The 24,910-nt window shown below is 31.9% G+C and overlaps 1 protein-coding gene across 1 annotated transcript in view; it reads right to left on the bottom strand.

The window, feature by feature from the left end:
* Positions 1 to 9,023: 9,023 nt before the first annotated feature.
* Positions 9,024 to 24,910, bottom strand: part of LOTGIDRAFT_137570 (hypothetical protein) — a gene marked incomplete at both ends in the record, with an annotated part of 28,719 nt that continues 12,832 nt past the window's right edge. The window contains 8 exons of the mRNA XM_009047733.1: positions 9,024 to 9,289; positions 9,329 to 10,023; positions 10,740 to 10,895; positions 11,813 to 11,956; positions 12,171 to 12,253; positions 12,701 to 12,816; positions 13,226 to 13,460; positions 15,560 to 15,781. Of these exons, the coding sequence (XP_009045981.1) occupies positions 9,024 to 9,289; positions 9,329 to 10,023; positions 10,740 to 10,895; positions 11,813 to 11,956; positions 12,171 to 12,253; positions 12,701 to 12,816; positions 13,226 to 13,460; positions 15,560 to 15,781 (1,917 nt within the window). The remainder of the gene's footprint in view (positions 9,290 to 9,328; positions 10,024 to 10,739; positions 10,896 to 11,812; positions 11,957 to 12,170; positions 12,254 to 12,700; positions 12,817 to 13,225; positions 13,461 to 15,559; positions 15,782 to 24,910) is intronic.

Genomic DNA, 24,910 nt, shown 5'->3' with positions numbered 1-24,910 from the left:
CTTGGAATTGGAGTGTTTATGATCTACAGCTCACGATAATTTCCGTGTGAATGCATCCTCAATGGATATATATCATTTTCTTCTCGTGTGACTAATGCGTTACATAAAACCTGAAAGTAATTTGATAATTGTGATATTATTCTACGTGCTTAATGTATAATAACTACTTAAAGGTATACACTCGTTTAGATACACACATTCGCTTTACCTGCTGATTGGGCTGAATTTCTAAACCCGTATTACTTTTTACATCAAAAATCCACCGCTTAGTTCTCCAGCAATTCAAAAGTAACCGTTTGTGGAAGTAGACACTATCGTCATTTCTATAAGCGGGCTAAGAAAATATATAGACAATTATATCACTTCGAGAAGCTGTCGTGACATTAGAATAATCTATGAGCTTGCTTTGACATCATTTAATTAACATTATGCTAAGTTTGGTTGAAATAATGATATGTACCCACGCTTTATAATCATGATAAGTATTCATCTTCGATCACTTTTTCGCACAATACGGTTGTGACAAAGAGCAACTAGTGATAACGTTTCTTACGCAATTTGAAGTTCATTCCTCGCTAGGTTTTGAAATATTGATGACGTATTGTTGTCGCACAGATTCCATATATAGCTTGATATCAGTTGAAAATGATTTATTTATGAAGTACGTGATACTGTACTAAGGAAGTTGTACAAAAATCGCATAACAACTTCAAAAATACCTCAAACTAGAAATTTCACTTTCTATTTCTATATCTGTTTTTTTTTTTTCTATACACGGCGGAGTCTCAAAAAAAGGGAGTCGTCATTTTAACTTTCAAACGAGGATAACTCTGGACACACATGGATTTGAAGGCTCAAATTTCGACGGTGAGTTGTGAACGCTGATTGGTTAAGCTAAGAAATTCCCGTTTCTGAGACTTAGTACTATCTGACACACGAATGGTGAATATGATTTTACGACATTTCGGGTGGACTAAACTTGGAATAATTTGGTAGAATTATTTTGAATTCGACCGTTTTGAATCTAAACATTTTAAAATCAAGATGTATTAGTTACAACCTACACAGTTAGGTAATTGCCAACTGGTTTTTATCTCGTCGCCATATAATCAGAGAATGAGATATGTTTCTTTATTGCTCTATTTCAGACTCCGATTTAAATAAGCAGCAATGATTTTAGTCGTCTGTCGTGGGAGTATTCCTTGATGCCTCGTTTCCATAAAATGAAAAGTTAATGATTGCAGCTTTTTAATGTTGGCGGTGTCAGTGGGGGTACAGGGTGGGGTCAGTTGGGGTACAGGGTGGGGTCAGTAGTGGTACAGGTGGGGTTAGTTGGGGTCCAAGGTGGGGTCAGTGGGCTTTTGCGCCCAAGAAAAATTGATTTACACATTCAATTGTACCCCAACTTGACTGTTAACAAAATATATTTGTGCGCCAAAATATGTGTTACAAATACACCAAATCAAATAAATTTTTACAAAAAAATTATGGGAATAGCCTTCTCAGGGGAGTATGAGAGGCTTACATCTACGACGCCTCCACAGAGTCGCAGCATTTTGATACCAGCTTCGACATTGTTGTCCCCTATACAGTCAGTGTGCCCCTTGTAGGCCCAGTCTCGGGAGGATGTTGTCGCCGCTGTCTCGGATATCTTCATTGAGAAATCTGAACTGTTTATAATCTAAGAAATGCTATCTTTTCGTATTGATTTTTTCAATCTTATTTCCCCACAATATTCAGATAGATTTGTTTCAATTTAAAATGATATTATCTTGAAGTTTCTGCGCCATATTAGTCTAATTTACTTCCTTCTTTAAGAATTTTAATTTCATTTTCATCCGCTTCAAGATAAGGAATATATATCTTACTTGAGTTCATTTTGTTCGCTGCAGAAATATATATTACTTACTTGAGTAAAGTTTGTTCCATGCCAAAATATGACATTACTTATTTGAATTCCGATGTTCACTTCCAAAATATAAAAGTACTTACTGTAATTCAGTTTGTTCACTTCCAAAATATAACATTACTTGCTTGATTTCAAAACTAGACATTACTTACTTAAATTCTTTTTTTTTCACTGCTAAATTACAAATTACTTGAATTTAGTTTGATCACTGCCAAAATATAACATTACTTACTTGAATTCCGTTGTTCATTTCCATAATATAATATTACTTACTTTCATTCAGTTCGTTCACTTCCAAAATATAAAATTACTTACTTGATTTCAAAACTAGACATCACTTACTTAAATTCAGTTTTTCACTGCTAAATTATAAATTACTTACTTGAACTTAGTTTGATCACTGCCAAAATACAACATTACTTACTTGAATTCAGTTTGTTCACTTCCAAAATATATAACATTACTTACTTGATTTCAAAACTAGACATTACTAACTTGGGTTCAGTTTGTTCACAGCAATACTTTACTATACAAAATATACTTCAAAATACCTCGGAATTTTCTATGTTAAAAATGCGAAATCGAAAGTAATGATTTGTCACCTACTGTACGGTGTGAATGTTCAATAATTTAGGAGTGAGAAACCGGAAATCATTTACGTAAAAGGTAGGGAGAGAGACCTATGTAAACTTAACATTTTTGTTGTTATCGAATACACACTTTTAATGAAAGGTATATACTTCCTTGATGTTCATCGCTAAATTTGTCATGGAAAATAAGGAATGTGTACAAATCTGCACTTATGTAAATAAGTCAGTGGCGTTTCCACGAGGCAAGGGAGGAGGGGAGGGGCACCTAAAAGAGACTGATCCGGCTTTGCCCCACCCTACCCCACTTTCACTTTTTGTTATAATTTTACACAGTGGAAGATTTGCCGTCGCCTATCCATGGTAAACGTTAGTGTGGTATCTGGACTCATACACAGATCTAAAGAGCTACAGTCGAGAGTTCTGGTGAGAATCAGTTACACCATCTTCACAATGTTAATCTATTACCAACGGCGTCTAATACGTTGACTGCAACAGCCACCTTTCTTGTATCACGGAAATTTGTAAATGCAGCGATTTCATTGGATTGTACTCTAGCGAATACAGCCAATCAGTGCCCTCGATGGAATGATTGTAAACAATGCAGCTGCGCGGGCTATATTTGGCTGCATACGGTAACATAATGTAACCAAATCGCTGCATTTACATACTTCAGCAATGTAAGAAAGGTGGCTATTGCAGTCAAGGTATTAGACACAATTCGTAATAGTTTGACATTGTGACGATGAGGTTACAGTAATTCCATGTTCTCTGGCATGACTTCTCTGTAATTTATATTCTGTATCGAGATTAAACTGTGACATTATCACGACCTGTCAACGTGAAGAAATTGAACATGATCTGGACTTGAATCTAATGGAAATTGGTCATTGATATTCTAGAACTGTAATAAGTCTCTTGACACTAACAGTTTATATCAGATTACTTAGAGTCTATATGGCTTAAAGTAGAACTGTCTTTAACCATAGATCCAATATGTCGGTCTTTTTTTGCTTTTTTTAGTTGATGAATCCAAGCCATCTGAAAAATCACCAACACAAAACCAACTTTTTGCAATGACAATGCAAGTAAAAATTTTCCCTAATGTGTTTGAGTTTCGACAATCGATGAACTTTCGGTTATTTCATGCTTCACTATCTGATAAGTCTCCAGACATTGATTATTGCAGAAATTAAATGAAAACATGTTGGTTTTGCAATGTTTGGGGTCCGAAAAAATTGAAATGCCCATTGTAAATGTTAGAAAATGTATTCCCAAAGTTTTCATAATGGAAGTTCTAGATTGTCGTCCCTCAATGAACGATTTTCCAGAAATATTCAAATAAAAATGGTATGATGAAGGATGGGGGTCGGGGCTCACATATGTTAGGGTTGGGGTTGGCAGAGATTAGCCCCTATTAAGGTTTTAGTCTCGCTCGACCAGAGGGTGAAACGTTACACTCGATAAATTTCCAAAAACAAAGTCATTGTATTTAATGCATCAGTTATTACTTTGAAGGTCATCGAGTGATGAAAACTGAGAATTACTTTGCCTTAGTCCATACTGGCTATGTTTTATAATAAGAATAATTGCAATTTAAACAATTTGGTAGGAAATTTAAGCTTACCCTGAGAAAAATCCGTGACTGACTGGAATTAGCCTACTTGCTAACTACGCGGAAATGGGATTTGATATTGCTGGCAAATTTTACAGTTTCTATGCACTCGTAACTATCGCGACAATAATATGTTCTATTCGACAATAACACGTACAGATATTTCTGATATCATGCCATTATAACTTTTTATGACTGAAAGTGACGACAATCTATAATTGCATGGTACACTTTGATTTAATTGTATGAGATCAGGAAGTATGTTTTTAAATCTGAAAAGTGTTCTGGATGGCTGTCAAAAAAGCTCTGTCAGCTAGTAGAACGTGTTCTTAAAAGAATTTTAGGTTCGAATAATCTGGATCACAATTTTGATCAATATGCATCTATGGAACCCAAAAATGACTGAGATATCAAAAACTATAGTAAAGAAAACAATGCACAAACCTTATAGATATCCGTAATCAGTATGATGATATACTCTCTTGTTCAAACACTTAACTAGAAAATATCAATATTTGTCGATAAAGGCAATAATTTATAAAAAAAATCCGTCACCTGCTTTGCTATTTTGATTACTTATATAACAATTATTAGAAGATTTATTATTGTTATAACTTATATAGTTTTGTGTGTCACAACACAGACAAACAAAACTTCCATGTGACTGCCTGTGATGTAACACCATTGATCTACTACCGATTGGAAAGTTCGTATTGATCGTCTCTAACTCGCTGCCAGATTAATAAGATTGTTTTTCTTAGCTATTCTACATGATTTCACCTACTTCTCGCACTCTCCAATCTTAAATCAGAAACCCAATTATGGGTAAAATAAATTGAAAATTTAACAAAAGATTTCAGAACTTGCCTGCTAGAGGACATACTTTCGTCAGTGTTATATAGAATTGGAAAAGGAGAAATAAGCTGAAATTTGTAGTATATTCATTATCAAAGTGTTACACTCCTCGGCCTATGCTTTCATAGTTTCAATTATATAATGTATTAACAACCTCTTTCACTAACGTAATGAATTTGTTCTTGAAGGCCATGGTTAGGCATTTTCGAGGGTTGATTTAGTTCTTGAATATACGAAACTGTAAACGAAAACTGCATAACCCCTTCAAGTATGCTTCAAACTAGAACAAGAAATTTCGCCTGACTTTTCTATTTGGCGGAGTATCAAGAAAAGACCAGTCGTCATTATTATTGTCATTCGCGGATAATTCTGTACATACATGGATTTGAAGGCTAAAATTTAGACAATGAGTTGTGAACACTCGTACTAATTAACTTAGCTTAAAATTCCTGCTTCTGAGACTAAGGTACAATTGATCGAACGAATGGCAAACGATTCCCATTAAATGATTTCATTTTTCAGGATTTATCATTCAGCATTTCCATGCATTACAGAAGAAGGTTGATTCTTATTTTTTCACCAAAATAAAAAAATAACCTATTTATTAGCCATTCATTATAAACATATCTAATTATAACTCCTTACATAGACCAGTGCTTCTAATGAGACTGTGTTTTCATCACCACCTAACCACTAATAATCGTCTATTAATACAATTACTTATATCAGTCAATTATTGATCATAATTGTACCTAAAGTAGGTTCGAATCAATATTATGTATCGGATGATCCAGCACAATAAACCGCTATTTTCTCAACGATCCTCGTAGATAAATACACTGAAATACAATGAAATCGCATGCATTGGACGTGGCATCAGAATATGCTACATCAGTATTGTAGCCACGATAGTTACTCGCCAAGAGATAATTCAAATCGATATTTTCATTTTCAAGATAATGTTATTCATAGAGATTATGCGATACAACGAGTGATTGCCCATTAGGCTATATACGCCCACACAGCAGAAAGTTTCCTGGGAATGATAACCGTTGGAAAGATACTTTCTCGGATAATTGGTGAACTATTATTCAAATCTACCGATCACTATAGCTCACCTTGTTAATAGATAATAATTGTTGAAGTGTTAATGAGTGATGTTGAATACCAATTCATCACATCAAAAATTGGGAAGGACCATTTGATAAAGCATGTAGAATTGCAGGAACCATAGACGTCTCTCAAAGTCTAATAATTTGGATTGAAAATAATAAAAATCAAAACTGTTAATATTTTTATTTTTAGATAGAAAAAAAAAACTGTGTATAAGAAGTATAATAATGAAATAATATAACTTAAGGAATGTTAGAATATAATAATATAAGTTAATCCAAATAATACAGAAGAAAAACATAATACATCTAAATAATTTATTTACAATTCGAAACATAATAACACAGATCTTAACATAAGGATACAAGCTAATTCACGAGGAACATAAAACTTTCTTTTTTTTTACTTTTGAGAAAATAGAAGCATTGCCAAGGTTTTAAATAAAAAAATTGTTTATCCAAAACCAGACTATAGTAAAAAAAAAGTATATCAAAGATTTTTCTAGTACATTTCAGCAGAATTTTGTATATTGAAGTAAAAAAAAAATTGATAAACAGAAAATCACAAAGTATTTTCAATCAAGTTCAAACAAATTCAACTAATTACATTAACCAAAATTTCACCAAATAATTTGGCACTTTCAGTCCTTAAAAAGCTATATTTTTTTTAAATGGATAATAAATATAGTTCTAGTTATACCATATATACTATTATCTGAATTTAAATCTTTCCTCAAACTATTAAACATCTAGCAGATCAAACTATAATCTTATTGCATTCTCCTTTGACTAGTTATTACAGGGAATATGAACAACCAAACTTAATAAAAAGCAGTAAAGGAAATATCAGCTTATGGTCTTTACATTTTTGTGAACACAAAGAAAATCAGAAAGGAATACTACCTCTTAGGATGACCCCAAAAAAAAAAATTCAAATCAGAGCTAATATGAGTAGATCAATTATACATGAGAATCACTGTATGATCTGATCCAAATAAAATAAGTAATTATCCTTACAAATAAGTAATTATTCCAAAAACTATAGGTTATTATTGAAAAACGTTTTTAAGCCTCAGTTTTATAGATTTATTGTCATATACACGGATTCTGTTGTTTAGTTATGACACCAAGTAAGTCCAACTGATGAATATATACTCTTATTAGCCAAGTTTGAGATTTAAATTTTATGTTCATTTTAAGAGGTAGTATTCCTTTAACAGTACTTAATTTACAGAGGTAATCAGGAAGGAATTCAGACAGATTTTTCAACACAGAGAAATAAGGATATATAATGAAAGCAGGGAAAAACTAGGATTGTCTTACAAAGAACGGGAAATAGTTGTTCAAACACCCTTGAAAATTAATCAAAAATTATATCTTTTACAAAAAATATACATTACTGATATGAAAAATAACTTATATTAAAATACTTATTATAAAGATGGATTGCCCATTTCCTTAATGATAATTTTATGCCTGAATATTGAATGAAAACTAATGATTTAACATTAATGATTATGAAACTCTATAGGTTAAATTCTGTTCCCTGTTTTCCAAAAATTTTCAGAAAAGACAATACATTTTTGATCAACAGGGAACAGGATTCCAACACAAGTACATAAAAGAATTTTGAGGTCAGATCAACTGGCATTTCTACAGATCTATCATAGTTTATTTGAGCTTTACACTACAGATTCTACCAGTCAACCTATAAAACCCTGTTTTCACTGAAATGCTTAGTTCAATGGCAATTTAAAACTGCAAGTATATTCCCTCCAGAATCAAAGTTGATTCTTCCCTTAAATGTACTTATAAATAAATATATTTGTTATTTGGCATCTTGATACATAAGCTATATGATTATTAATTCTGGCCACTTAACACCCCCTGACATCAAAATAAACTAATCCTCACATGCATTTTTCTTTTGTCTGTAAAATATTATTCAACCCTACCTACAGCTTCAGGTTTCTCAATTAAAGATCTGTCAGATCATTTACATTTTGTCAGATAACTGAAATATGTCAGATAATTGACATATGTCAGACAACTTAAATCTGTCAGATAAGTTAAATACGTCAGATAAGTTAAAGCTGTCAGATAACTTAAATCTGTCATATAAGTTAAATCTGTCAGACGACTTAAGGCTTACAGATAACTTAAATCTGTCAGATAACTTAAATCTGTCAGATAAATTGAATCAAAATCTGTCAGATAACTTAAATCTATCAGATAACTTAAATCTGTCAGATAACTTAAATCTTACAGATAACTTAAATATGTCAGATAACTTAAATATGCCAGATCTATTAAGACTTGTCAGATAACTTTAATCTGTCAGATATATTTGACAATCTTTTAATATTTGTCAGATCTATTAAGATATTTCAGATATTTGAAGATTGTCAGATATTTAAAGATTGTCAGACTAATTAAGATTTGTCAGATCCTTTGTCCGAAGATCTATCAGAGAATTTCTCAATACTTCCAGAACTAAGTTTCTTGGAGAAAATAGATTTCTTAAAGATGGAGGAAGATTTAGTTTGAAGAGAGCCATTAGTTTCAGGATGAGTATACTGTATGAGATAATTATAAATATTGGGTAAAGATTTATCTTCGCTGCCAGATTTACGACCATATAAGGACAACATATAGTTGCCAGATTTCACAAAGTTGATCGTAAATTTAGCATGGTTGTCTTCACGTTTCATAGTGACATGTTCCCTATAATCATCGTCAGGTTCTCTATTGAATTGATATGACAAATAAACTTTCTCCGGAACAGACATTTCTATATTACAACGTGTACTATCCGTTAAACGAATTTTAGCATCTTTATGGCTCACTAACTTAATACCAAGATCAGAGAAATGTTGAGTTGGACCCCAATTATTACGCGGTACAGAATTTGGACTGACCTTTGGAATATCCACTGGAGATGTTACCTTAATACAGTTAATCAAATATTTACAAGAATGAGATAGAGTATTTCCTTCTGATGATCCCTTAGGTCTGGCATAAAGGTCAAGGCCATATTGACCAGGTTGAGGCAGAGTAGCAGACACAGAAAGTATCTGACCCTCTGCTGTTAAATGAATGAATGGCTCTAAAACTTGATCTTCAACTTGATTCATTCTCAACTTGGCCACAAATTGTAGAGGTCTAGGTATCTGGAATCTTATCTGAAATTTATCTTCCACTGTTAACATTCCTGCTTTTAAGATTTCCAGTTGTTCTGGTTTGTCTTCACCATACTGGTCAGCTGGTAAGATTGGTTTTAATCCAAAATGGCGGTAGGCTTTCTTTGGACCCCATTCACCAGCAGCACAATTTGGAAGAGCATGCATCTTGCCTATCAGGCTTCCACATGTAATTTTAAATTTACAGGCACATTTTAAACGGAAGGGTGCCAGATTAGAATTGCTATCTTCTAAACAGCGATTTGTCTCATCAATTTTATTAGCAAAAACTTCGAAGAAATACTCGGCCACTGTTGGTACATGAATACTAAATGTCACGCTGTTGTCAACCATAGCTTGAAAGACAAACCTCTCTAAATTAGCACCACGATACGTTAAGTCATTTCTACGTTCTTTATCAGCGAAACGTAGTTGATAGAAAAACACAAGATCACTTTCATGTTCTTCAGGAATTCTTAAAGCTATTTTGATTCCACCTTTTTCACCAGTTTCTATAACAGCAGCTTTATGTTGATCAAATTGCATACCATAATGAAAGAACACAGAACGCACAAATGGTAAAGATTCAAAATCTGCTAGCTCCAACGGACATTCTAGTAGTTGCCATTTTGGATCGTGTGGCCAGAATTCTTGTATAAATTCATCCGGATCTGTTAAGAAATAATGTTCATCGTATTGATATCTGATTTGATCTCTACGTTTCACAACTTTTTCTCTCTCTTTGTCTTTATTCATTACCAAATGTCTGAAATATACAATGATGTCTTTGTGAATATACAGCAGGTGAAATATCAAATATACAATGTTTTTGTGATAAGGGAAATAATTTCTTTCTGAATACAGTATACATGTGAAATGCACAATGATATCTTTGTAATATACAATATCTTTGTAATATGCAATGATATCTTTAAATATATACAATGGTATCTTTCTAATATACAATGATATCTTTCTAATATACAATGATATCTTTGTTTGTAATATACAATGATATCTTTGTTTGTAATATACAATGATATCTTTGAAAAATACAACAATATCTTTGAAAAATACAAAAATATCTTTGTAATATACAATGATATCTTTGTAATATGCAATGATATCTTTGTAATATACAATGATATCTTTGTAAAATACAACAATATCTTTGTAATATACACTGATAACTTTGTAAAATACAATGATATCTTTGTAATAAACAATGATATCTTTGTAATATACCATGATATCTTTGTAATATACAATATCTTTGTTTGTAAAATACAACGATTTCTTTGTGAATACATAGAACTGATATGTATAAAGATGTATTTCTGAATAGAAACTGAAATATACAATGATGTCTGAAATGGAAATGGCATAATCTAGGTAATTGTGGCACACATCAAGTGAACTATTTCATCTGGATAATTTCAGCTACCAAAACTCTTTAAGTCTTCACAATACTGAAGTGCTTACCTGGCTCCCCAGTTACACTGAATCAGTCTCCAATCACCTTCTATTAATACAGCATTCCAAGTATTCTGGAAAGTTTCTGGTGTTATCTTCATACCTGGTTCATAACCAACACTTTTAGAATGCCCTTTAATTTCTACACAATGTAACCCAGCATAACTAGAAAATAATTTTTAAAAATATAAAAATATCGTCATTGGGACATTTTGTTGTTTCCATGGTGATAGGTGCTAAAGAAAAGCTGCTGTCAATAGTTGGCATAGATGATATGATTCTAAACTCTTCAATTTATACCATTCAACACTCGCTGCAGCACTATCGGCACACATTATATACCCGTTATATAATAGTAAACAACTCTAGCCAGGGATGTCAGCTAATATCAACATCATGTGCTGAAAGTTATATAACTTGAAGTAAAGGGTGTGTCATGTTTTAATTTCTGACACTCAGCACTCAAGGGTTAATCTTAGTAATTTTATAAGGAAGATTTTCAGTCATATGCTAGCCTTACATGAAAAGAGTTACTTCCCATTAGCCTTAAGCAATGTTTTCTGAATGGTGTCTCCAGCTCAGAATTGGGAAAACTTCTTTAATGAAACAGTTTTCTCAAAAAGATTTTATCTAACTGTGACCCAGTCCTATGACGCATGTGATTTGTCATATTAATATATAAAACAAAAAACTCAAATTCAAAATGTTTTGTTAAAGTGATACTTCGTCTTAGAATGAACATAAAATTTAAGAATTTTAAACTTGGTAGATATACCTGGTGTCATAAATAACATAACAGGATCCTTTTATAATCCGATAAATCCAAAAAACTTTGTAATTATCCATAAATATGCAATTAACTATTACTTAGTAATAATTACTTAGTTTTATGAATTTTCCAATCTTACAAGGATTCTGTTGTAACTTTATGAGGTAAGTTCACTGATGAATATATACTCATATTGACCATTCTTGAGAAATTTTATGTTCATTCACTTTAAGAAGTCTACTAGAGATATAAAAATGTACACAATCTACCATATTTGAGGCATCAGATTTTGATGTCAAGCTCAGATACATACCTGCAAAGCCTCATGAACAGGACATGATATGTTTCAGTACCAAACTTAATACCACGTAACAATCCCATAGGTGTATCAGATTCTGCTACTTCATTAAAATCCATTACATTTAGATCTTTTACTGTTATCCATCTATATATAGCTCTGTTATTTAAATAAGATATTGAAAAGACATATTATATACTAAAGACAGAAATAGAAAGTGCAATTACTAGTTTGAGGTATATTTGAAGGGATTATGCTGGTTTTGTGCAGTCTAGTACTTCTGAAGACAATTTAATTAATTATATTCTAGACCCAAATCTAGCCCGAAAATGGCGAATTATGGACTTTGAATATAACAAAATCTGTTATTTACCTTGCTTTCTCTAGATCTGTTATTAAATTCTCTGTTAATTGTTGAATAAGTTCTGTATGTGTTTCTTGATCAGTTTCAGCCACCTGAAATTTTTAGTATTGATCATTGCTTATAGTATGTTGGAATCAAAAATGATGCATGTTGGAATCAAAAATGATGCATATATAAACAGTAAGGCCTACACTAAAGCATCATATTAGGGACTTTACAACAAAACTAACCTCATTGAATAAGGATATCAAAGCAATTTAAGAGATGTGGAACATACAAAATTTCACAATATCCACCCACCAATATGCCATATGACACATATTAACCCTTTTTTTCCAAAACTACTTCTATAATGAGGATTTCAGACCCAACAGAGGTGTCAATAGGCTCTTTAAGCTCTATTTCCAAACTACATCTGATGGTAGATTTCAAATTCAAATCATGATTCAAAAGCATACCTCCCTTCCTCGAAACCTAATCACTTTTCAAAAGCCATAAAAGGTATAACATATATAGAACAAATAGATCATAAAACCCACCTTGATGACTTGTTCATCAATATCATTAAAGATGCTAATACCATCAAACAGTTCTTTTTTACGACATGATGGTGGATGAGGGGATGGTGGTTCTATTACTGCTGGTTTCTGCAGGACTTCAATAGCTTCTTGTAGAGCTTCAATAGGATCTTCATCCATTAAACCACCAACAATATTCAATCCACTCTTCTTACCCAATGTAGCATACAGAGCTGGATCTTTTTGCTAAAAAAAATCGAAGATTTTCCATTAGCTAAATGTTTAATGTTTGGGGAAGAGGAGGTTAACACCAGACTAGCTCATGAAAGCTCAGAATTTTTCTTCTGATCCATCTGTCCCATTTTGGTTAGTCTTGAAAACAGCCCTTTCATGAAGTGATTTCTATTCTTTCAAAGGGTGGGGGAGGGGGTGATAAAACAGGAACCATTCACAAGCAACCAAAACTTGAGTCACTTGATTTCCACTCTGCTACATAGTTGTCAAGGTAGTTAACCTTGATCAAAATCAACATTTCACAATGGTAACTTACAGCTATTTCTGTCTCTTTCTCCAATTCTTTCACTATTTCTTGTTTTAATTCTTCTTGTTTAGCAGCCAACATCTGTAACATCTGTGTGCTCTGTTTCTTCACCATTTCAGACGTAGCTCTTTGACCTTTCTCTCTCAATCTCAAGGTCATTGTCTTCTGTTTCTTATCTTTCTTCAATGTCATGGTATTTTCTAAGGATTTCTTCTCATTTTCAAACTGAATTGTCATCATCTGTAATGAAAATTAACATATTGAATTATAGGTGGCATGCCTTGAAAATGGACTAACAAAACCTAAAACAAAATGGTGCTATGTTACTGCGCTTGTAATAAGTACATCATTAACTTCCTATTTTGTTTTAAAGGAACTCACTCGTCTTCTTCATGTGTGTATTAGGGCTGGCACGATATATGGGTGAATCAATGTATCGTGATACAATATGTCACGAAACGCATATCGTAATGTTGTGTATCGATACTTGGCGCTACCTTTTATTCCATAAAAAAAGTTGCTATATGATGTAACAATTTCACCCCCGCCACAATGCTTATTGTTGATTCAAATAGTGACATCATAATATGGTTAGGTTCTTCTGAATGTAAACAAAATAATTTGCCACCTGTGCAAAACTCTACATTTCTTTAAGTCTCTCCCTGACCCTTATCACAACAGCAAATAGGATTAGGGAAGTACAAAAGTGGTGATTCAAATTTTATTTTTGGTTTTCATGGATAACAGTTTTAGAATTTGTCATTGTTATACGGTTTGCATTTCTCAATCTTGAAGTGCTGTTGAAATATCTGCATATCATTTCATAGAATTGTATGTTTGGGTTCTTTTTTTTTTCACTTTTTTAATCTCACTTGTTATGTTAAAGGGACAAGTTTTTGGGGGTTGATTTGAGTCTGAAATATATGTAAAAGTACGAAAAATCGCATAACTCCTTCAAAATATCTCAAACTAGGAATTTCACTCACTATTTCTATATAAATTTTCTATATATCACAGAGTATCTTAAATTGACTTGTTGTCATGTTAACAGTCAAACATAGATAATTCTGGACACACATGTGGATTTTAAGGCTCAAATTTTGACAGTGAGCTGTGAACACTATTGCTGATGGTTTCTGAGATTAAGTATAATTGGTCAAAAACAATTTACATATAAATGTGTTATAGTATTTGATAAACAAATATTACATACTAAATTACCAATGAGAAATTTCATACTCAAATGAATAACCAGATATCTGCATTTCACAATTTCAAGATAATGAGGATAGTAAAGATATTACAAGAACAAAACATTATCACTGTTAAAATATTGCTCAATACATCAATTGTAGAGTGATATAGAAATATAGAATTCTATGAGAACTATAGAAATACTACTTGTATTGCTAGATAATATATTGTTGTTGAGATAAATCTATTCCATAAAATTGTTATTAAGCATAAATCATCATATTTGATTATCAAATAGAACCTACAAGAATTAATTAATTACAAATTTTACCTAAACACATTTTTGTCAGCATGTTTTCAGTCAAAAATTCAGAAATCAGAAATAGTAGTAAGTAAGTAAACCAAAAAGTTAAAATAAGTACTCAGGAAAGCACTCAGGAAAGCACTGTTTAGTCTTAAAAAGTAAATTAAGTAGGTCAATGCACTTTCATTGTAAATTAAATAGCCACACCAAAGTATTTCAATAAACTTCTATATAGCATTCTATGCAATAAAATAAAACATAAATAGTCACACACCCTATCTGTATAGGACAATTTTTTTGTATATCATTCAGATCTATTATCTATCTATTACTAAGGAAAGATATTAAGTATATCAGTATTAGCTACTATTGTGTAACTATATTTAATTGCTGACCAATTTGAATTTGAAAGGACAAAATGTAAGTCAAAACCTAAATTTATACAATGACCCACCTTGATCTTAAAGTTTACTCAAATTAATATTGCACTCATTGATATTAATGAATTGAATCAAGTTTTACATTTTACTTTTCTTAGGCTAGAGAGTTTAAATATTATAAGGTTGAAGCTTGACCTGTAGGTTAGCGAAAACAGCTTAAAGAGCTTAACATATGTAAGCGATAATGATTACAGTCCTTCTGTCGAGAACTCTGACTGGCTGTATTCGCTGGTGTACAATCCAATCAAATCGCTGCATTCCATGACACAAGAAAGGTGGCTATTGTAGTCAAGGTATAACACAAATTTTGTAATAGCATAACATTGAGACAATGGAGGGAATTGAGAGTCTTGACCACCAGCAGAATCAATTTCTGGCCACAAAGTACCCATATAACTTACCTTCTTTTCGCTATCTTTCAGCTTCTTTCTCTTCTTATCTGTATCTCTCTCAAACCTCTCAGTTAAATCTTTTAATCTTTGTTCCCATTCTTTACTAATTTCTTCATTAATATTCTGAGAGTTAGCTTTCTTCTCACTGTCCAATTTAGCAAAGAGTTCATCTTCCTCTTTCTTCAGCTGCTCCTCTAAATCTTTCTGAGCTCTCAGAAGTTGATCTTTCTTCTTGGCCTGGAAAGATTAAAAAAAAAACAGTCATTGAGGGAACTGATTTGAGTTGATCATGTCCAGAAATAGAATGTGAAGCAGTCCATGCTTAAGCTTATTGGAACACCTGATGGTACTTCTCTTTGGCGGAGTACATTACTATACAACATTTACTCTCGATTTTGCCATAATTTGGAATTTTTTTAAATTAATATATATCTTATTCAACTGATTGATAGAAAATATGGCAGAATTGGTTTACAGAACCATGTTCATTAGCAAAGTCTTGTAGTCATAAACATGTGTTTTTTTCTTAATTCCAACTTCAAGATCAATTTCAGAATATTTTCACTAAATGTTTGGTTACTGCTTTCAAAAGAAACAAAATTCTAAGTAGTTTACTTGTCCATGGCAAATTGGACCTCATTCTATTAATTCTCTGAAACAATAGCATTATGTGTTTTAAACAATTTTTGGGCATTATTTATAAGCATGTATTATTTCAGTCTTTTCAGAAATGTTGTTGATGTAAAAGAAATATATTCTCTTCTTGTGATCTTGGCCAGTGCCTCTGTAAGAGAGTATATTCCCAATACAGATATTTTACAGTATGTCGGATTGTCACATAACGAAGCTGGTGATTGGTTTATTTTATATCCTCCTGATTGATGACTTTTTATCCAATTAGTGAGTGGTCGTCAATTTTTGTATTTTGGCTGACATCTAGGGCCATTTTTAAACGCCCGTTGAACAAGTCCAGCACTTTTTTTTAATACACAGTCCTATATAACATCTTGAAGCATTCATTAAGGGTGGAAACCTTTCTAGGGTTTTATATTAAATAAAGGCAAATAAGTGTGCAACTCTTTGAATTTGAAACCTTTCATCCACCTTTTTTGCCTAAGGTTTTATCTTGTTATTGTGAGAATTGTGCTTAATAAAATTTAAAGGCCATGGTTCACCATTTTCATGTGAAAATATTTGTGTATATAAATATTCTTCAGAAATACTAGGACTGCACAAAAAATGGCAAAATCCCTTCAAATATATCTCAAACTAGAAATTTTACTTTCTATTTATTTCTATTATGGCAGAGTCTCATGAAAAAATGAGTCATAATTTCAACTTTCAAACGAGGATAATTCTCGTCACGTATGAAATTGAGGGCTCAAATTTCGACGGTGAGCTGTGAACACTATTACTGATTAGCTTAGCTAACAAATTTCCCATTTCTGAGACTAAGGTATGATTGGTCAAACCAGTGGTGAACCTATCCCTTTAATAGTTATCAAGCATTTGAAACCACATGAATTAAGAGTTAAAATGCTTTTCTTGTAAGTTGAAATCTAAATGTTATTCTACATCAACTGTTAACAATGGACATATATTAATGAGTCCATGATATTAACTTTCGTCAACCAAACAGGTTTGTGTTCATTGAAATTGGTAAGCTATCTTGTTCATCAAGTACTACAACACATAAATTAAACTTTTAACTACACCTATTAATCAAAAGTCAAGTAGTAACATCGTTCCCACCAAATTAAACTGCACAAAATAGAAAACTTGAATTACATTTTCTCATATAGAACCAATGCTACAAAACAAACACTTAATGTTATATCATTTATATTAGATCTACTTGTTAAATCTTTTGAACTTTATTAACTTTTACACGTCTATCCTTGCATGTTTAATATAAAATATAAGAATCTTGAGTAAAAATGGCTCAAGTAGCCTAATTTAAATAGATATTTTCTGTTAAAAACTTTTGACATTATAGAATACAAAATGAGACATATACAAAATTTAGTATGATGCTGAAAAATGTCTTGGGGTTTGCCAAATAACCTCAAATGAATCTCCATTTTCACTCCTTCTTATGAGCCTTTTTTCGATATATTTCACTGCTATAGTTCTGCAGTGGCAGTTTATTGTTTTTATTCTACAGCTCATTGTTTTTATTGTGCAGTCCATTGTTTTTATTATGCAGTCCATTGTTTTTATTCCACAGCTCATTGTTTTTATTCTACAGCTCATTGTTTTTATTATGCAGCCCATTGTTTTTATTCTGCAGCCGATTGTTTTTATTCTACAGCTCATTGTTTTTATTCTACAGCCCATTGTTTTTATTCTGCAGCCAATTGTTTTTATTCTGCAGTCCAGATTTCCCTTTAAAGCATATACCAAAACTTTTGTTGATTTTGGCACTATCTATGAATAGATTAAAACAGCAACTCGAGGACTTCTTCTTGGTCTACTTCCACTATTGTATGGTGTCAAAAGAATTTTAATGCTTTGAAAAGGAAAAACATAATAATACCTTCTAAAAGACATAAAATATTAAAAAAATATAGCCTAAAGCAAATAAGAGTATTTTATTACATTCCACCTTAAAGAAATGTTGAGACTATAAACACTCAATGTCAATACAGAAGCTAAATAAGTTTTTTTTTTATCCAATATCAGATCAATTCTTACATTCACTCCCGTCTGTCGAGGTCGAAATTTGACATGAATATCTGTAATGGCTGAAAGTTTGGCGGGAGTATAAGTAATGTTACAGTATTGCTATCAGTTGATCAATGGATTAACGTCAACATCAGTCAAACTCTAAACTCATTCTGTTTTTTTTTATAACATTGGCAATGACATCAAAATTTACACTGAGGGAAAGAAAAGAATTACATCCATTTTTCACTTAAGATCCTTTCTAGCTGGTCCTTGCCTTTGATCTTGAAAGGATTATCTGTTCCTATTTACATAGATAGACTGGAATGATGAGGAAAGATGACTTATTAAAGGTCATCAGACTTTACATGCTGACCAAGATAAGAACCAATGACCACCATGACAAAATTTTGAAAATGATGCCAGTAAATTTCCAGCACTCTAAGCGACTGTGTTACTTAGTAACTTTCGGATATATAAGGCCAACGATATAAGAAAAGTTGAAAAGCGGATTCATTTGTCTGGTAGTTCAGACTCACAGAGCTACCTCCCCTGCTGGAATCTCCAGACTCCTAACATGCAAAAAATGGTATTTTAGACTAAAATCAAATCAAAACAAACTTAACACACTAGGGTACGAGATTGTTGGATAAGACATGAAGGGGTCACAAGGATTTCAGTATATTTGTCCCTTTACTCTGGGTTAGTATATCCTGAATAAATATATGTTTTGTATGAATTGAATAAGATTAAAGTTGTGTAAATATGCACAAGCATAATGGTAAGATATCAGATTTGTACCTAGCCTGAAATCTCTCTCTTTATACACTAGTATAAACATATTTTATTATGATCAGAATGAGCAAAGAGGGAAAATTGCTAAATACATCATAATAACCATATCATATATTATGGTTAAAATGAGCAGTGTGCAATGAAGGGGAAAATTATCATCAAACACACCATCATAAACTTATCATTATTTTAACTGTAATGTGCAGTGTGCAATTAGGTAAAATTGCCAAAAATACTATCATACATTATGATCAGCATGGGCAATGAGGGTAAATTGAGGTAAAACAAGACTCCTAATTCGCTGAGCTACGTCAGTTCTCATCTGTAATTGTAAACTAATAACAAAATTTGACAAAGGAAACTGACAATATAATTAATGATTTATCAGTTCACATATTGGTAACATTGTGTATAAATCATAATTTATTTATTAGTGATAGCTATAAGAATTAATTAAAATCTATACAGATGATATATTGTTATCAACTTCTAGTAGAATAGATTACTAATAATTCATTAATCTGATTGAAATATAGTCTTCATTTTATGGAGAAATATCTCTTCTATTGTGGCCTAAGAATACTTGATAAAAATTATGAACTTTTTCAAAGGGATTGTAGAGAGGTTTTTTAAAAAAAACAGTGTATTGAGAACACAGTTTTAACAGCCTTTAATATCATTAGCATTAGTGTGATAGCGAATACTGCAAATCACAGCCCTTACACACCCAGTTAAACTGTTTACACTCTTTTTATTGAGGGTCCTAATTTGCTAGTGTACAATCCAACAAACTCCTATGATACAAGAATGGTGGCTAATGCAGTCAAGGTATTAGATGCACTACATAATAGGTTGACATTGTGGAGAGGATCTGGCCATGAAGCCATAATTAAATTTATCACACAACAATTCTGTTCTCGGGTACATACCACGGGTTCATAAAAACGATATGAACTTGTAGCACAGGTTAATAACTATGCAAATGAGGTCATGTATTTACACACCACGTAAATTGAAGGTAAATTGCATGAAATTGTTTCAAATAACATAATTTTACCAAGGCTCGAGTAATGTTAACTCTGGCAACACATTTCATATTACGTATGCACATATTAAGATCCTCTGTATTTGAAATGTCATCATGATCAAGTTATACAATCAATCAATATTAAGAATCAGGATAACAACTTATCACCATGTTCATTATGCTGTGTTTTGTTGATATAAAGACTTATACATGTATAAGATAATTAAACTATCAATAATCAATCATTTTAAACTGTTTATTATTGATACTCAATAATGTTGGAAGTGAAAATCAATATTAAGCAATAACTGACAGTTTAATTCTCATAGGATTTTCATTTCCAGGCTATCAATTCTCAAGGGTATTTCCACTTCATGAAATCCAAACTAAGATTTTTAATTCTCCATGGAATTTCACTTCAATGTCATTTAATTCTCAAAGGAATTTCATTTCAATGTCATTTATTTCTCAAAGGAATTTCACTTCAATGTCATTTAATTTCCAAAGGAATTTCACTTCGTTCTTAAGGTAATTTCACTTCAATGTCATTGAATCCTCAAAGAAATTTTACTCCATGTTATAATTCTTAAAAGAAATTTTACTTCATGTTATAATTCTTAATGAAATTTTACTTCATGTTATAATTCTTAATGAAATTTTACTTCATGTTATAATTCTTAATGAAATTTTACTTCATGTTATAATTCTTAAAAGAAATTTCACTTCAAGTTATAATTCTTAAAAGAAATTTCACTTCATGTTATAATTCTTAAAAGAAATTTCACCTCATGTTATAATTCTTAAAAGAAATTTCACTTCATGTTATAATTCTTAAAAGAAATTTCACTTCATGTTATAATTCTTAAAAGAAATTTCACTTCATGTTATAATTCTTAAAAGAAATTTCACTTATTAATTCTCTTTGTCTTATTTCACTTCTTGTCACTTTAAATTAAATCAAGAGCTTTGCAGTTTTATTATCTGTTATGTCATTAATTTAATTTTAAGAATTTCACTTAATGTCATTACTTTTCAAATATATTTCACTTCATGTCATTAATTTTCTTAAGAATTTCAGTTAATGTCATTTTTTGTGAAACAGCTGGCATAAGAATTTCTTTTGTTTACTTTTAAAACTCAAAACTTTTCCATCTTTTGGATGTGAATTTCAACTGTCCTTGTCACTTTTCAATATGAATTTTGACATCTGATTCGTGTGTAATTACAGAAAAAAAGTAAGAGGAATAAAGCAAGATGGCAAATTACCAAAATCTAATATTAGACCTGCAAATATTCTAAGAGTTGACATCTAACATATTAGCACAAGCATTTTTTGTAAGCTTGAATGATTTGTAGTTGAGATATTGAATTTAATATGGTTTTTCCAGGCCATTTAATCAAGTCTATTTTCTAAATCAATAAGTTTCGTTGTTCTTCAAGTTAACTCATTGAACACAATATAAAACACCTTGCACTTTACATCTAAATGTATACAAGAGTGTATACAGGACTTATTTCAACAAATAACAAAGTTGGTCCTCCTTCTATAAAAGAGAGCAAGACATACAGATAGTAATGCTGAGGGTAGCTGAGAACAAGCGGTTTGTATCACCTGTTCGCGGAGAATTTTAAAAGTGCTCAAAACATTTGCTTGTGTGCTCGCTCATGCCAACACAGAATGTATTTTAACGGGTGATTAATATTTTAAAATCAATCAGACATGATGTTGATATCATATGATGTCCAAAATGGCTGACTGTGCCATTTTGCACTGATCACATAATAGACAGAAAAATTCCATCGAGTGACATACGCTCTTGTTTGTCCTTTCAGGATCGGACGTAAAAAATACCTGGCAATTTTAAGTGAAATGATCTTACAAAAAAAAATTTGCTCCTCTGCCTCAAATATAAGATAGGAATTACAATGCTATAAAAGTATAGCGATATTTTTCTTTTTGTTAGCCCTTATCTTATATTTCTTTCAAATCAGTCTTAAAATAGCTAACTGTCAAGAAAATTGTTCTGTACCAATAATTTACTATATTAAGACACCCTGAGGGGAAAATGACCATTTATCATTGTAAGTGACCAATTATGTTCCAATATAGTAGAATATAATTCCTGTTATTAGTGGAGTCTTCAATTGTTTCAGTATTATAACAATTAAGGTAGGCTACGAATACACAAGATACAGTGCCTAGTGCAAGATTTACAGAAGGTACAGGTCCAGTAACATTTCTGGATATCTTGTAGGGCATGAGGTTTTCTATACCTAGCCTCAGCTAACAGTTTCTGAGTATTGAGAATTATTTGCAGCATTTTGTACTCCTTAGTACCTGAAACCATGCCTGGTATCCAATCTTAGTTTCATTTTCTATATCATTATATATATATATATGGGTTCATTCATGCAAAATACCATTTAGGGACAAGCGTATGGTATTCCTTATAAGGAGAAATAACCAATTTAGGGCATACAAGGGAGTGCCAACAAAACAAAAGAAACCAATTTCGTAAAGATAAATAATGTTGTAAATCAAGTTCAGCCAGATTTTTAATGAAATCAAATGTCATTAATGATAAATGAATTTGTTACATCTTTAAAATGTTATTCAAGTTGGGGCAATCCATCTTTAAAAGACTAACTAGTTTAAACTGCAGACAGGTTTTTTAATGGTTTTTTCATTGTCATTTTTGTTTACCAAATATGTATGTAATGTAAACATTGTTTGTTTACAAAATACATTTCCATGTTTGGAAAAAAAATTCCAGCTTTTGTTGTGATTCAGAAGCTAATGGCCAAGTGATATATTTTGATGTTTTAAGGTATGAAGAATCTAAAGTAGAGCAAAAGTATCCAATGTAGAACCTGAAATAATTTCAAGCCATGTCCTAACTAGTTATATCGTGGGTGACCGCCTGAAACCTTGTATATGCCATATTTGGGCATTTTGACTTTTTGGTACTGTTCAAAAGCTCGTAAAAGCGTGGATCTTGTAATCAAACCCTCGTATTATTAGCTTGATTGTAAATAACCCAAAAACCACTAATTAAATAACACGTATATAAACAGTCAGATTTAAAACCTCATAAAATATTATATTTTATACAAGGTTCAATGTTCCTTTTTCTGCTGATGAAAACAAAAACCTCTTAAGTTATTGGTTTAATAGGCCGGAGTACTCAAATTGTTATACAAGGTTTAAATTTTCAAAGAATGAAAACCACATATAGCGGAAAAAAAATAATAAAAAAGATTAACAAAATACGCATGCAAATAGTTTTTTTTGCGTTTTCTCGAAAAGTAATTTCGCGTCATATATCGTTATACGAGGTTTCAAGCGGTCACCCACGGTATGTTACTCAATGGTTTAAAAAGACCCTGTAAAAATCATAAAAGGTGAAATGAAAGATTCATAGCCCACTTTTTTAACTGACTCAAGAAGACAGACAATGCTGTGCAGTATGCAATGAAGTAACTGACAGCAGTATTGGCCTCCTCAAGTGTTGAGGGCTCTTTAACAAAAATGCTTCTACCATAAGGGCTATTTTTCTCCCATCATTGTTAGAAACATAAGAATATCCCTGGCTGAGTTAAAATCAGTAATTTGACAACTTATTCCAAAAATTTGATGGCAAAGTGTGAAAAATGTGGATGTTTAAATGGTGAATAACCAAATAATCAGTTGTATTGAACAAGTAAATATGCCTTCAGACATGACAATCAACTCTGAACATAGTCATTTCAATAGAAACCAGTTGTAACGACCATTCATAATGTCATTTTGTAATAACAGTCAAAACTTTATAGGCCTACATAAATATGAGACTTGGTTGAAAAGTTATAAGCCCACACCTGTAGTTAGAGCTGGGTCAAATTATTTCAAAGATATAGTCATCTCAATTTTAAAGGGGGGATGGGGTAAATTTTTTAATGGAGGACCTGCCCCCTGCCCACCCCTGGTACCCCCTTATCTACAGTCCTGTATAAACCCTAGTGGGATTGAAAAGAACCTTTGCCACCAACAAGCACAATCATTCAATGAACCATAGACATCGAAATGTTTCTCAAAACGAAAAAGGAACAGGCCTGGCACCATTAACCTGGTCATCCGCTTGGTGCAGGTCTTTCATAGTTAGGGTTAGAACTTTTCAGTCAGCCCTCATAATATCTCTTCAATATAATAATCAGGTCGGCCACATATTCACCTCTCAAGACACTCTCTTGAAATATTTCAGTCTGTCAAAAAACTGAGACAAACAAGACAACAAAGGAGATGAAGAAAAAGGTGAAAACGTGTGAAGTTGACAGTAAACAAGAAATCAAATATAACTAAATCAACAGAACATAACACTATATTACCTCCACACTGTCCAAGAAGTCATCATTGTTAGCAATATATTATATTTATTCTATATATAACCTACTAGACTATCAGACTAACAATGTTATATTCAACTGTATTTGAAATCGTTAGCAAATGGACATCAGGAGATGTTTGAAAAATATAGTTGACTGACACTTTGATGCATTTCTCAGTTACCCATTTGTATTTGCAGGTGCTCTTGATAACTCATTAAGCATGTACTAGTAGCTTATTTGACCTTTAATTTACAATGCCCTTTATTAGGAGTCTTAGTGATATAGTTCAGAGAGACTGATCAGAGAACTCATCAAGTCTTTTGGATGGAACAGTAATGAATCTCCATGAGTTGTAGACTGCCTAATTGCTATTGGTGTTCCCCTATCAAAATTTCCTTTCCAAACACTGTATAGCATTACTGCTCTTCAACAGTTCAAATGGTGTTATGGTGCTATCATTAAAAAATGTATTAAGGCAGAATTTGGTAGAATATGCTTACTCTTACAGA

Source organism: Lottia gigantea (genome assembly GCF_000327385.1).
Source record: "Lottia gigantea unplaced genomic scaffold LOTGIsca_116, whole genome shotgun sequence".
NCBI classification, from domain to species: domain Eukaryota; kingdom Metazoa; phylum Mollusca; class Gastropoda; family Lottiidae; genus Lottia; species Lottia gigantea.
Note: the sequence above shows the minus strand (reverse complement) of the source record. Positions and strands in the feature narration are given on the sequence as shown.